This window comes from Amborella trichopoda, chromosome 5 (genome assembly GCF_054954075.1).
Source record: "Amborella trichopoda isolate Santa Cruz 75 chromosome 5, AtrichopodaSantaCruz75HAP2 v2.0, whole genome shotgun sequence".
Classification (NCBI taxonomy): domain Eukaryota; kingdom Viridiplantae; phylum Streptophyta; class Magnoliopsida; order Amborellales; family Amborellaceae; genus Amborella; species Amborella trichopoda.
Genome location: NC_142340.1, coordinates 42,288,219 through 42,301,257, shown reverse-complemented (window position 1 = coordinate 42,301,257; position 13,039 = coordinate 42,288,219). Strand labels below are relative to the sequence as shown.

The window sequence follows — 13,039 nt, the reverse complement described above, 5'->3', positions numbered from 1 at the left end:
TAATTTTGTCCGGGTCCGGTCACGGAACCGGTTGGGTCCCATAATATTATTTATCTGTGTCCGACCCGACCCGTTACTGCCCCTAGCCCAATTTGTGCCCACCGTCTGAGAAACATGGCCGGGCCTGGGCATGAGCGGCTGTCAGCCCCTCTCTCTTCTCTCGTTTCTTACATCAAATCTCATCATGGCAAATCAACAGCAGTATCTATCCCTTTATATCACCGCATATCTATGCCCCACTTGCGAAAATATTCATTGTATCTCTCTCTTTCTCTCTCTAAACTTTGCAAATGCATCGGCAATCCTTTCCATACTAAAAAGTGGCCGATCGGGCCTGCCTCTCTCTCTAAAATTGAAACCCGAGACTGGGTTCAATTTTGAAGCTTTTCTTCTACAAACCTCAAACCAACCCAGAGTTTTCATGGGATTTTGAGGGTCAATCCTAGGTGGGTTCTTCTCCAAACCCCCTTTTGCTCATGGGTTCTTTTCAGTTTCTCTTCTTAGATATGATTTCTCAGTATTTTCTCCTTTCATGCTTTTGACCGTCTCTCTCTCTCTCTAGAGTATATATTTATTTATTCTCTCTCTCTCTCTCTAGAGTATATATTTATTTATTTATGGATTGGTTTTTTCTCTGTTAGATTTTGTGATTTTGGATGACTCGTATTTCATGTTTTTCTCTAATCATCCCATGATTTTATTTTTTTATTTTGTTTTTTAACAGTGGATTTGGATCACTTATTATTGGTCTTTTTTAAGCAAGAGATCGTGATTTGGTGGTGGGGTTCATCTCAAATCGATGCATAAATTTTTGAATTCCTTCGAAAGCTCTTACCTTTGGTTATCTGAATCTTAGAGAGATGTTTCTTTGTTGAATTTTGGATTTGGGTGTACATGTTTAGCTTAAATTACACATGAATTGCTGCTCCTTATTCGTTTCTTTTGATTAAATTGTATTTTTTGGTTGTTTATATCCGATAAGAGCTGGTGGAATTGTTTATCTGATTAGAGATCAACCTGTTTATATGTAAATTATTATGAAGCAGATCCTGTGCTCATTGTTGGTCAGATTACTGTGATTGGTGATGTCTAATTACTGTTGTATTATTGGTGAAAATATCGGCACCATCATGTTTAGATGCCATCGAAATCAAATTAGGCATGGCATCATCTTTGCTCTAGTAGAGTAATAATTGACCTTGATATTCTTCGTTCTTTTATAAACAACCATATTTAGGGAGAGGACTAAAGATTGCCGGCGTTTTGTGCAATCTATGTGTATTCCAATCTCACAAAAAAGTGCCCTTCTCCAGATAATCCCACTTCATGTAGTGGATGTAGTTGATTTTTATCCTCTTGCAATAGACCTTGAAACTGCCCATCGTGTCTTGCTCTTCCAGTGTAGAAGAGATGATTCTCGGAAACTTTTCAGATGATCTTTTGAAAGCACAAAAAGTTTATGATGGATCTCAAGATCTAGCCCAACCTTCTCTTACATATCTTGTAAAGAGAGAATTTATTGGAAGTGTAATTAGCATATCAATTACATGATGACACACTTTTCAGTCACAAAATCAAATCAAATGACATGTAGGATGGTCACGGATTTAACCTGTCGCCTCAAAACTGATACCTGTTGAAGCAGTTTTCTCCCTCCGAATTTGTGGCTGCAAAGTGTGAGCATTTATTGGATATGTTTATCATTCTTATGGCTCAAAAATATAAATAGTCAGATATGTGATTTGAATTGTTCCTGGTATCGAAAATTTTACAGTGCACAAGGGTGTGGTGTTAGGGGATCATCCATGAACTGAACTTATTGAGATTTGTTATGGTCATGTACATGAAACTAATCTCCGTAACCAGTGGGAGACTCTTCTGACTTCCTCACATGCCTATAATGAGACTCTTCTGACTTCCTGACATGCCTATAATATTTCATACCGACCTGAAATGGTTTCCTTGCTATTTTTTCATATATGATATGATCGATGCAGAGGGCAGGAAGGTTATTTAGTCTTTACATTATAGAGAGTTTAGGGATATTGTGGTCTTTATAATTTTGTAGAGAAGTTTAGTGGTGGTAGTTTAGGACATTTACTGAGGGATTATTTCTTTTTTTGTCTATGGTAGCTCAGAAGACATCGTTGTCCAAGATGAGTAAAATTGAGGTTGGTAAAGTTTGGATGGGTCAGAAAGTTAGAGGCGAAGCAAAAATCACAATATCGATCGTCTTTCTTAAGTTTGGATTAGGCGAAGTATACTTGGGATCACCCATTTTAGGGAGAAGATGGAGGAGTTATGGAAATTTTACTTCTTGAGCTTTGGGGCTCAATTGATGGTTGTTGCACTCCCTCCCTTTTGAGTATTTTCTATTCTATACAGTTTCACATCATCAATGATCTTGTGGTTATTAGCCAAAGCTTGTCTCTTTGAAGATAACATGTATCCAAGCTCCCAATATGGCACTTCATGCCTTATTTTTCTTAAAAGTATGAAGTTGTTATAAGTTAATCATGCTTAATTTCTCATTCCAATGTGATCACAATATGGTGCCCTTTGTGCCATCACTAGTGCTGAAAAATGCTTCCAGAAACCCCAGTGACATTGCTGCAGTAGCAACATGTGGATGGAGCAAATATAATATGATCTTGTTTGCCTTGTTCAAACAATAGTTGCCGGGAGCGGAAGCAAGAACGGCTCCAGTTTCGGGAGCGGGAGCATCGGATCGACGGCTATCCAAAGCTCTGAAGCTCGGGGAGCGAGTTCCGGTGAGGGTAAAAGTAGCGGATCGAGATCCTATATGAATAGGGAGCGCGTTCCTAATACATCAGAATCTAGATCCTTGTTTAACGAGAGTACACTTTCCATGTCAAATGGGATCGTGTTCCCATATTCATTAGGATTGCGCTCCCATCGACAATAGGATCGCACCTTCATCTAAGAATGACCATGTTCCTATTTGGAAAGGATCGAGCTCAATTTAAGGAAGGATCGTATTTCGTGCATGATATGTCCACGCTCCCATCGTAGAATTCCACTTGTATGAAAAATTGGCTTAAAATCTAATTATTTTATTTTAAAACTTAATTTTATTTAAAAAGTTTCTTTTAGGAAGTCCAGGGAACGTAGGGATCGCGCTCCTAAAATTCTAAGAGCAGGGATCTAATTTATTCAGGAATGAGGTCTACAATTTTAAGGAATGCTTTCTGTGCGACGGTGGGATCGATATCGTTTGTGCATGGGATCGAGAATGCTATGAATAGGAGCCAGCTCCCAAAAAATTTAAAATGAGTTCCAGTTGAGAACCCGCTCATGGAACGCCGGAGCAGGGTTCCGAAGCGGGAGCGCCAACCTAGTTGGGCGCTTCCGGTAACTATGGTTCAAACCCAGAGTCAACATGGGCCCTCTAGAAACTTCTTGTTTGAGGCTGTAAACAGATGTTTAAACTTTTATGTCAATGGTGTCATTTTTTTGTATTGGCAATTCATTTTGCCTCATTGCGCAAGAATGATTCTATTGTAGTTGTTGTGTTTGACTAATTTATTCCATAGCATTTATGTATGATTTACTTCTGTAGCATTCATTATGAGAAATTATCTCCTCATAGGTTTCTGTTCAATGCAATGCTTAGAAACTCAAATTTGGTTCGTGACTCAGTCAGTGCAAAACCAATTCAACTAACCCGGTTTTGTCAATTTTGGAAAGTTTTTTTCTTGCCAACATCCTGACTCGAACTTGTGATGAGTCTAACTCGGGAGTACTACCACAAAATTAATGATATGTTTCAGACTCTTACCAATATATTGAATAAAAATACCAAAGAACTCAGCCAAACCTGAGTTTTCAATAATAAAACTTCCGGACCTTGTGAGTTGAGTTTTCTCGGACAAGTTGCAAATGCTTGAAATGAGCTTTTCAAAATGGTTTATAGTGTGCAATGTTGTACTGGACATAATGATCTATGCTGTGCTATGAAGATCAAAATTTTCATCTTTCTTCTGCGGCAAGCTAATGTTTTGCCAATGGTGGCGTGCATCATGATAGTCTATGGCCATTGGTCGGCTTCTTTGGTCATTGAGATACGAATCATCATCTCTTTGATGCCTATGGGCCATTTCATAATTCACGTAGAATAAATTTGAGCATTTATAGAAGAACTAAAGTTCAAATATCTTTGGCCGAAATGGCTCCTATTCACCCCCTGAACTATTTCTATTCCAAATGACTCAACTATTCATAAAAATCAAATTAGGAGTTCGTAACTGTCCATAATCAGATCAGCAAGATTGTGGCATGATTTTAGCCCTCCTAACATAATCTTTAAAGATCTGAAAAAATTGGGGAAGTTGTAGACAGAGAAAGGAAACTATCTGTGGCCTATTCTGAGACTTGTATGGGCCCTTGCTCACATCACCAAGATGTGATTGGATTGCACCTGCAAACGTTCAATTTTTTCTGATTCTTCTTTTCTTGTTTTGTGTTTCTGTCTCCATCATTGAGCTTTTGAATTCGACCTATGCCACCAAATCACAAGAGGAGAAAATATTTTGATAGGCAATGAAATTGGATCTAGATCAGTGGATTATTGTACCCTTAACCCACAAAGTTTTTCTTTTCTTGGGAAGTTGTGCTTTGGAACCTTGTGGTACAACATGTTGGTTGGAGGAGGAAACAAGGTTGTGCCATTGGACTCCTCTGCGTAAATCTTGTGGCTGTGAAGCCTCTACAGTTGATGTATCAATGAAGAATGGATATCTTTGAAGAGAGGGCATGCTTTGACTACCTAATAAGCAGATTCACTACGGTGATAACCCTATAGCTCTCTTCACATCCAATCATCATATGAACTGAATCAACGGGTTGAGCACTCTTGACAATCACTTAAGGGAAGAACGTAGAAGCTTAAAGCCTTAGTGACCCGGAAATGCCTGATATCAATTAGAGACAGATAGGGCACTGGAGATTAGATGGATCTAACATTTAAATGCTGGTCCTTTGATTGAAAATTGAATTAAAGGACAGATGTAGGGTGCTCTTGTTATCACATTATATGCCCATAGGTTTTTTCTTGCAGCTTCCTTTTTCTATCAGGCTTCTTGTGACATGTCTTTGATTGGCCTGTGTCTCATATTTTTAGGGCAAGCCATCTAGTGTTGAGTCATTGACAACACATGCTCAGTACTAATGGATGCCGTAGCCTAGTATTCTGCTTCAACACTCGACTTGGCAATTTGGTTTTACTTTTAGCTGTTCTAACTTATAAGATTCTTTCCCATAAATATGACATTTTTGATGGGGAACCTCCTCTTGCATTACAATTCTCTAAATCCTCTCATGAGAGATCACATAAAGATGGATATAGCAGCAAAAAGAATACCTCTTTTTTTAAATATCAATGATGATAGTGCTCAGGATATGAACATGATTTGTACTCTGGAATTCAGAAATTTGGTTTTGAATTCAGTGTGCGTTTGAAATTTTTCTACCTATGGTATATCTTGTTAGGCCTTTGAAGAGTTGGTATGCAACCAAATAGAAAATAGAATGATATAATATAAATTTTTTCATGCGGACTTAATTTGTTTTAAATGGTAAATTATATGGAGATTACCTTGCTTTTTTATATTGTATTTCTTGCTCTTCCAATATTCACTTTATAGGTATATCGTAATATCTCTCAACTCTGACACAATGTTTCATGATAAAAAGTTCAGGAAAATTAGGGTTTTGTGATAATTAAGTAGATGATCAGATCTTATCAAATCGTCAACCTATGTCATCGAGCTTTGAGGGGAATAACCTCAAGGCCAGAGGTGACTCAGTAATGGTCTGTCTAACATTGTAAATTGGGATCCACAGAAATGCAAAAGACTTCAAGTCTGAAAACACTTTGGAATAGTAAATCTTAATAAGATTGATATTAATGGGATGATAGGAGGAAAGAATGTGATGGAATTATCTACCTCGAGCAAAAATTCTGAGAAATTTTTTTAAATGATTGCAGTTATATGAGTCCTGGGTGACAATCCTGGGGCTCTAATACCACGGGTGTTTTAGATGCAAAGAAAAGGAAATTTTAGAACTAATAGTAATTGATTCTCATCAATCGAATGTCCGGTTGCTACCCTTATTCACAAGAACAAATATATAAATTCAAAAGACACAGGTATACAACATTTAACTACCAGTAGTTTTTGAGATTCAACGGGGAAAATTCCTCTTGTATGTCCTAAATGTCTATGTTACTGTAAAGAAACACTAGTCTATAGTGACTAAATTAGTTAAGTGATTGGTAAAAGTTGGGTCTAGGAAAACTTAAAAGTCTTCACTCCTGGAGCCTCTTTCAATCAGCTTCAGAATTCATCCTAGACAACACAACCATGTGGAATTAATTGCGCAGAGCTCATCCTTTACAACTCAATCCTTTATTAAGCGAATTGCCCCTTAGGTATTTGACAACTACTTTATGAAGTTGAATTTGATCCTGATTTCAGTCACATTATTGGTCAGGACAACATCGAGCCCCTTTGCCAGCAGACTACAGCCCTGAACCAGTAGTCTAAAGCCAGTGAATGATAAGATCCTCCTTGTTTACATTGTTATTTGCCAACATGACATGGAGTTCTAGAATTATGGGTTATTCAAATTCCTGTTATTAAGAAGATTCAGCATCCAGTTGCTGGAATCCTTCCCTCGTGAGGCTAATTTGAAGTGACAATGATGACTTTGAGTCTTTTAAGAAATTTGGTCTCTTAAATTCTTGTGATCAAGAAGATTTAGCCGCCCAATTGCTTGAGGCTCTCCTCAATCAGTATATATACATTTGGCAGTGACCAAGACACTAGGTTTCATGCAATTACATGATTGGCCTTTTTGGAATTATCAATCTACTCTCCAATATTATTTATACATAAACCTAATGTCTATTGCGATGTGCATGTCATACAAAAGACCCTTAACTCTGTCTGCACCGCATGTAGATACTGTTTAGTTTGGGAGGTCTGTTAGAACATGTCACGTTAGCGCTTATAAAGAGTGCTTTCAGGAAGATTCATGGACTTTGGTACTACCCTTAAGGGCATTTTAATGATTTTAATGCATGTTAACTTCTTGAGAGAGGTGTGAACCCTCCAGTTAAATACAAAAAACCAGTCATTTATTTGAACATGGACCTAGTGCATCCTTATAGTTTTATTAGCATCTCTCATTTTGGAGCTAATGTATCGATATTGTGATTTCTGCAAATTATCATGATCTTGTTCGTAGGAGACATATAGTCTTACCTTTCAAAAGTCTTATATTTTTTTATTCCAAGCTTGAACAATTTGCTTTCTGATATGTAGACTTTTGAAATGAATCTAGCAACCTCTCCTTAAAAACGTGAAGTGGTTTAAACCTCTCTCTCTCTCTCTCTCTCTCTCTCTCTCCACATGAAGTGGTTGAAAGATGCTCATCTTTTGATTCATTATTTTTTCTTTCATATCACCAAATTCTCTCTCTCTCTCTCTCTCTCTCTCTCCCCCCCAATGACCATCGTGTTTCCTTGCAAAGAACAGATGCAATGGAAGCAAGCAAGTCTCAATTGAACCCTTATGCAACAGCGTATATCCCCCTCTCCCAACGACAGCCTCAACTCACTCACAATAAAACAATTTCAGAGAAAAGTACAGAAAATTTTGGGATTCTGACCGAGAAAATTATCACTGGAACAATGAAACCTGTGGATGGGGCATCACAATATCAGCTCCCTGATGATATCTCTCTAGATTTTCACATCCCTGAAGAAGATGAACTCTTTGATCCTGATGATTTCCTGCCACCTGGACATGAATATGAGAGTTTCAGGATGAAGGGTGGGATGGATAAAAGCCAGGGGTTTGAGAGGGATTCTCAATGGCTTGAGGTACTCCTTGCTAGATTCCCTGGTTTCTCAGAGGAGTGCCTTATCGATGTGTACTCTGCAAATAGTGGTCATATGCCTTCGACTATCGATATGCTTTCACAACTTGAGGTACTGAATTTGTAGGACATTATCCATATCTAAATAAATTTTTTTTGTTAATATATTCAGTTCTCGATCTCTCGATATATATATATATATATATATATATATATGGAATATGCTAGGGTGAGCTCACTAGCACATAAGAAAAAATGAACCCAACGGCCCAGATTCAATCTGGGCCGCTCTGACGATCGCGGATATCCGGTAGTGTTTAAATTTTAATTTTTTTTCTACAAATCTAAATCACTTGAAATTTGGAGCGTGTGTATATCAAAAATAGGTGAATCTTCCAAAAATATAAAAAAAATAGTTTACATGAAATAAATTGACCAAAATACCCATAAAAAGTTTTTGGGTTATTTTAGTCAATTTTTTTTTCTTGACTTATTTTTTTTATATTTTTAATTAGGTGTGGCTTGATGAGAAGAACATACGCTTAAAATTTCAAGTGATTTGGATTTGTAGAAAAACAATTAAAATTTAAACACTGCCAACATCCGTGTTCGTCAGATCGGCTTAGATTCAATCTGAGCCGTTGGGCTTATGCTATTCAATGAGCTACTGGGCTCACCCAAGTTTATATATATATATATATATATATATATATAATGAATGGATGTTGTCAGCCCACGGGCTGACTGCTACAGTATCAATCAATGGCCCAGATTGAATCTGGGTCGATTTGAAGGTCACGACTTTATTTCGTATTTGAATTTTTATTTTTTTGTACAAATCCAAATCACTTGAAAATTTAGGCGTACATTTTACTCATCAAGGCGCATCTAATAAAAAATAATTCGTAAAATATAAATTGATCAAAATACCCTCTTAAAGCTTTGGGGGTATTTTGGTCAAATTATATTTTACAAATTATTTTTTTAATATTTTTATTAGATTCTATTATTTTTTAAGAATTGACTCTTAAATTTCAAGTTATTTGGATTTTTTAAAAAAAAAATGAAAATTCAAATACGAATTGAGGTCATGACCATTGGATTGGACCCAGATGCAATCTGGGTCGTTGGCAGATACTGTAGCTGTCAGCCTGTGGTATGACATGATATTTTCCTATATATATATATATATATAGAAAAATTGTTTTGGCTGGACCGCATTTCTACATATGCGGTATAGAAAGTGTAAAGCATCCATCTTAATGATGGATGGATGCAAGTAGGTGTTCCATCTAAAAACAATGGAAACTTACTGTCCATATGTTTTTTTAATAGAATTATTATTTTTAGTTTTTAAAATTTATTTATTTTTTCATATTCATGATCTCCATGTTAGAGATTACATGTCCTTAAAAATTAATTCGTAAAATCTATCTGAAAAATAGATTTATTGAGAAGCCCGCATTTCTACATATGCGCATAGAAACCGGGACATTGCTGTTTTTTCTTTCTCACTGTCTTTTCTTTGAGAACATGCCTTTCATGAAATTGTTAAAACAATGGAAGACAGAGGGCTCATCCCTGAGTAAGCTGGTTTTCCTACAGTATTGGCTGGCTGAAGGAGTGAAAAAGACGGAAATAATGCGAAATGTGCGAGGGAGAGAAATGGGTATTCTAAAATTGGTTGATCTCTTTCACTAAATACTGGATTTGTTGTGTGACCAATCAAAGAAATCCTTTTCAACCATTTTGAAAGTGGATTATGTTGCATGGGAGTATGAGTGTTCTTAAACTGGTTCATCTTTCTACAGCTGGTTTTGTTCTCTCTCTCACTGTATACAAAATCAGTTACAAAAGATGATTTACCATGCAACAAAACAGTGTTTGTATGGTATTCCTTCCATCTTAATCATCGTTGTTATCTATTTCATCACCATTTTTTCTTCATGGCTCATCATCTCTTAACTTTTCTTGATTAGAAACTAAAACAAAAGGTTAATTCTCCTTTTTTTTTTTGGCAGTTGGAAGCTGATTTCCCACCTCACCTCCCGACTGAGCTTGCTATCAGTGGCACCTCTGTTGCGCAGTATGCTACAGTAGATGCCGCCCCTTCGAGATGGTCGATAGGTGGAGAGGGAAGCAGTTCAACTGGCTCCCACTTCGCCCCCAATGTGGCTCACGGCCTCTAAATCTATCATCTGAATTAAGGGGCTTAATTATGTGTATTTAAACAAAAAAAAACAAAAAGAAAATGTTTCATCTCTTTTTCATATATTTAATATCTTTTTTCATCTTTGAGCTGCCATCTCTCTCTCTCCCTCCTCTTCCAACCCCGTGGGGTGAGGGTGTTGATTACAGTGGCGGCGGGTTCTCGCTTTCGATAACTGAGAAATGTCACTAATGGGTGCGGCTTGTATAGAGCCGAGGCTCTAAACAATCAAAGTAAAGCGCACTTTCAAATAGTGTCGAGAAATGTGGTTTCAATATTGGAAATCTTTGTGATAGCCTTAAAATATATTTTCATTTTTAGTTATAAAATTTAAAGCTTAAAAAAATCGTGTAGATCAAGTATATCTATAAAAATTTGGAAATCTTAAAAATTGACGGTCCAAAAATGTGTTATAAGATGTATTATTTCCAAAACTTGAAATGTATTTTTTTTCTCTTGTCCATGCAGTGTTGCGATGATCAATTTGAGAATATTTGAGCATCAAAATAACAGTTTTTAATTAAATTTTTGAGGTGCGCTCTTATAGATTGTTTAGAGCGTCGACACTATATTGTGAAATAAATTAAAAAAATCATTTAAGTGGTCAAGTCAAATTAGAATTAAATTGGTTGCTTTGATTTTATTTTTAAAACTTTAAGTACCTTCTAAAAAATTATTTTTGGAAATGTTCAAATCGCTTCTATTTTGGATTCAAACCTCTAAATGTGCATATGGCCATTTTGATAATTTGGATCCAGTTAGGAACTGAGAACATTTTATACTAAATACATGTTCTAGATTCTTAACCTTTGGTAAAATATAGGAACTAAGAACATTTTATACTAAATACATGTTCTAGATTCTTAACCTAAACAAACAAAAAGCCTCGAGCCATATCAGTAGGCCAAATTACTAAAATACTTCTCATTTGACTCACTATAGTAGGCCTAATTACTAAAATGTCTTGTTCGAGTTTCTGTACTTGGAAAAATAGCAACTTAGGCATAATAGAGAGTTTTTGAGGAGGTTAAAATGTCTTGTTCGAGTTTCCGTACTTGGAAAAATAGCAACTTAGGCATAATAGAGAGTTTTTGAGGAGGTGCTTGAGCAATTTTTTTTTTAAAAATAACTATTCTAATTTTAAATTAGTTCATTTTGACCATTAGATCGTCTGGCCATTTTAATGATATTTGGTTGATTTGTAGCTGACCTGACCAGGTTAGAGTATGGACTCAAGGATTAGACTTGGCAGGTCGGGTCCTGGTCCACTTGACCCGACTTAGTTCTGGTCATAAACTTTGCATACATGATATATAACATAAAATATATGCAACGATATTAAAATTTATATAAGATATATAACATAAAATATATGCAACAATATTATAATTTTAGCAAAGTATATAATGAGACCGTTATTTTTGGTACATGACAATTAATCTTTACCATCGGATGTGAAATTGAGTGGCTACATTATTTCATTGCTAGGCTCAAAGTTCAAAAGAAATTTTTTTTTGTTATAAGTAAGGGTGTGGTTTGTATAAGGTTGCAACATTAAATAATCAAAGTATGGTGTACCTCAAAACTTTGCTATGAGATGCAATTTGGTATCGATAATTCTTAAGATGGTGTGAGAATTTATTTTTATCTCTAACTATAAAATTTTAATATCTAAAAAATAGTTCAAATCAAGCAGATTTATAAACCCATGAAAATATTGAAAATGGACAATCAAGATAATGTTTTGCAAGATCTACTATTTTTTAGGACCTAAAATCTCATATTTTCTCTATATCTATACATCTAAATGTCGAGATAATCAATTAGATGTTTTTCTAACATTAAAACAGCATTTTTCGAAGGATTTCAGAAGTGCGTCTTAATTTTATATTTTAAAGAGTCAATCTTACATTTTATTTTTGTGTATCGATTCAGACCTTATAAGAGTCCGAGTCGAATCAAGGCCATGCCTCATATGGACTGAGGTCCCAATCAAGGTCAAGGACCTGACCCAACCCATTTAGGGGCCTGAGAGAGATATGGATAAGACTTCCAATAAGGCAAAACCCTAGGGGTGCTTTGTAAAATTATCAAAAGCTAGTGGCATAAATCCCTCTTATGAATGGCAAAATTTTCTGCTAGAAAAATTAGTTTTTTAATCCCTTTGAGAATTAGCCCCTGTTATGTATCCATGTATTAATTAGAAATTGGATTCTTTGCGGCCCAGATTTTATATTGTATTATTAAAATTCTACTTTAGTAAATAACTATGCTTAGCTTCAAGTAGGGGTGTTAATGGGTCTGGCGGTCCGAGCTAGACTTAGATTTGGGTTGGGCTTGGTCTAGTCAAAATAGAAATAAAATTTATTAGAAATATATAAATTTATTTTTTTTTTGGAAAATACTCAGAGTTATTTTTGAATGTTGTATCCTTGGCAGGTGTACCTTAGTGCTTTGGAAAGTGTAATTCTTTGAAAAATGTGTTCTCTTATTTGTAGAGAGAGTAATGAATTATTTATTGAAATATTGAAGTTGTGGATGAGGTATGCCTTCCTTAAGTATGTAGATATCGCCTATATGTTCTAAAAAACCAAAAGGAGAAAAAGTCTATGCTTCGCATGGCACAAATGAACTTGCACACGAGCATCAGCACGAGAGGCACGAGTGCAAGTTGAGCTTGTGGCCCATCTTTTTTTTTACTGCAGTGAGCAAATTCTCGAGTAGATTGTAGTTCAAGGACGACACCGTGTGACTATTGGCAGACTTGTTTCCTCCAATTCTAAAGATGAAGTTATCTTGCTTTTTAAAGAGTTTCCCAGCATTTGTACATTTGTATTGACGAGATAGTTTCACAATCCTTTATTCCTATTTGGTTACAAATTTGTCTCGTAGAAACTTAGATTAATTCAGTATAGGGCAAAAGCAATC

At 35.9% G+C, this 13,039-nt stretch overlaps 1 protein-coding gene across 3 annotated transcripts; it reads left to right on the top strand.

The window, feature by feature from the left end:
* Window positions 1-254: 254 nt before the first annotated feature.
* LOC18434258 (polyadenylate-binding protein-interacting protein 6) lies at window positions 255-10,195 on the top strand. Of its 3 annotated transcripts, none has more exons than XM_006844332.4 (3): window positions 255-446; window positions 7,560-8,014; window positions 9,924-10,195. In XM_006844332.4, the coding sequence occupies exons 2-3, from the start codon at window positions 7,565-7,567 to the stop codon at window positions 10,089-10,091; spliced, it is 618 nt and encodes a 205-aa protein (XP_006844395.1). In that variant the 5' UTR covers window positions 255-446; window positions 7,560-7,564; the 3' UTR covers window positions 10,092-10,195. The 3 variants fall into 3 exon arrangements, with proteins under 3 accessions (XP_006844395.1, XP_020522875.1, XP_011623378.1); XM_020667216.2 differs by having other exon boundaries at window positions 9,508-10,195; XM_011625076.3 differs by lacking the exon at window positions 255-446 and adding an exon at window positions 491-779.
* Window positions 10,196-13,039: the final 2,844 nt, after the last annotated feature.

Coding starts and splice junctions, on each gene's coding strand:
- LOC18434258 (XM_006844332.4), top strand. CDS start 7,565: ATGGAAGCAAGCAAGTCTCAATTGAACCCTTATGCAACAGCGTATATC. Junction 8,015..9,923: donor ATATGCTTTCACAACTTGAG/GTACTGAATTTG, acceptor TTTTTTTGGCAG/TTGGAAGCTGATTTCCCACC.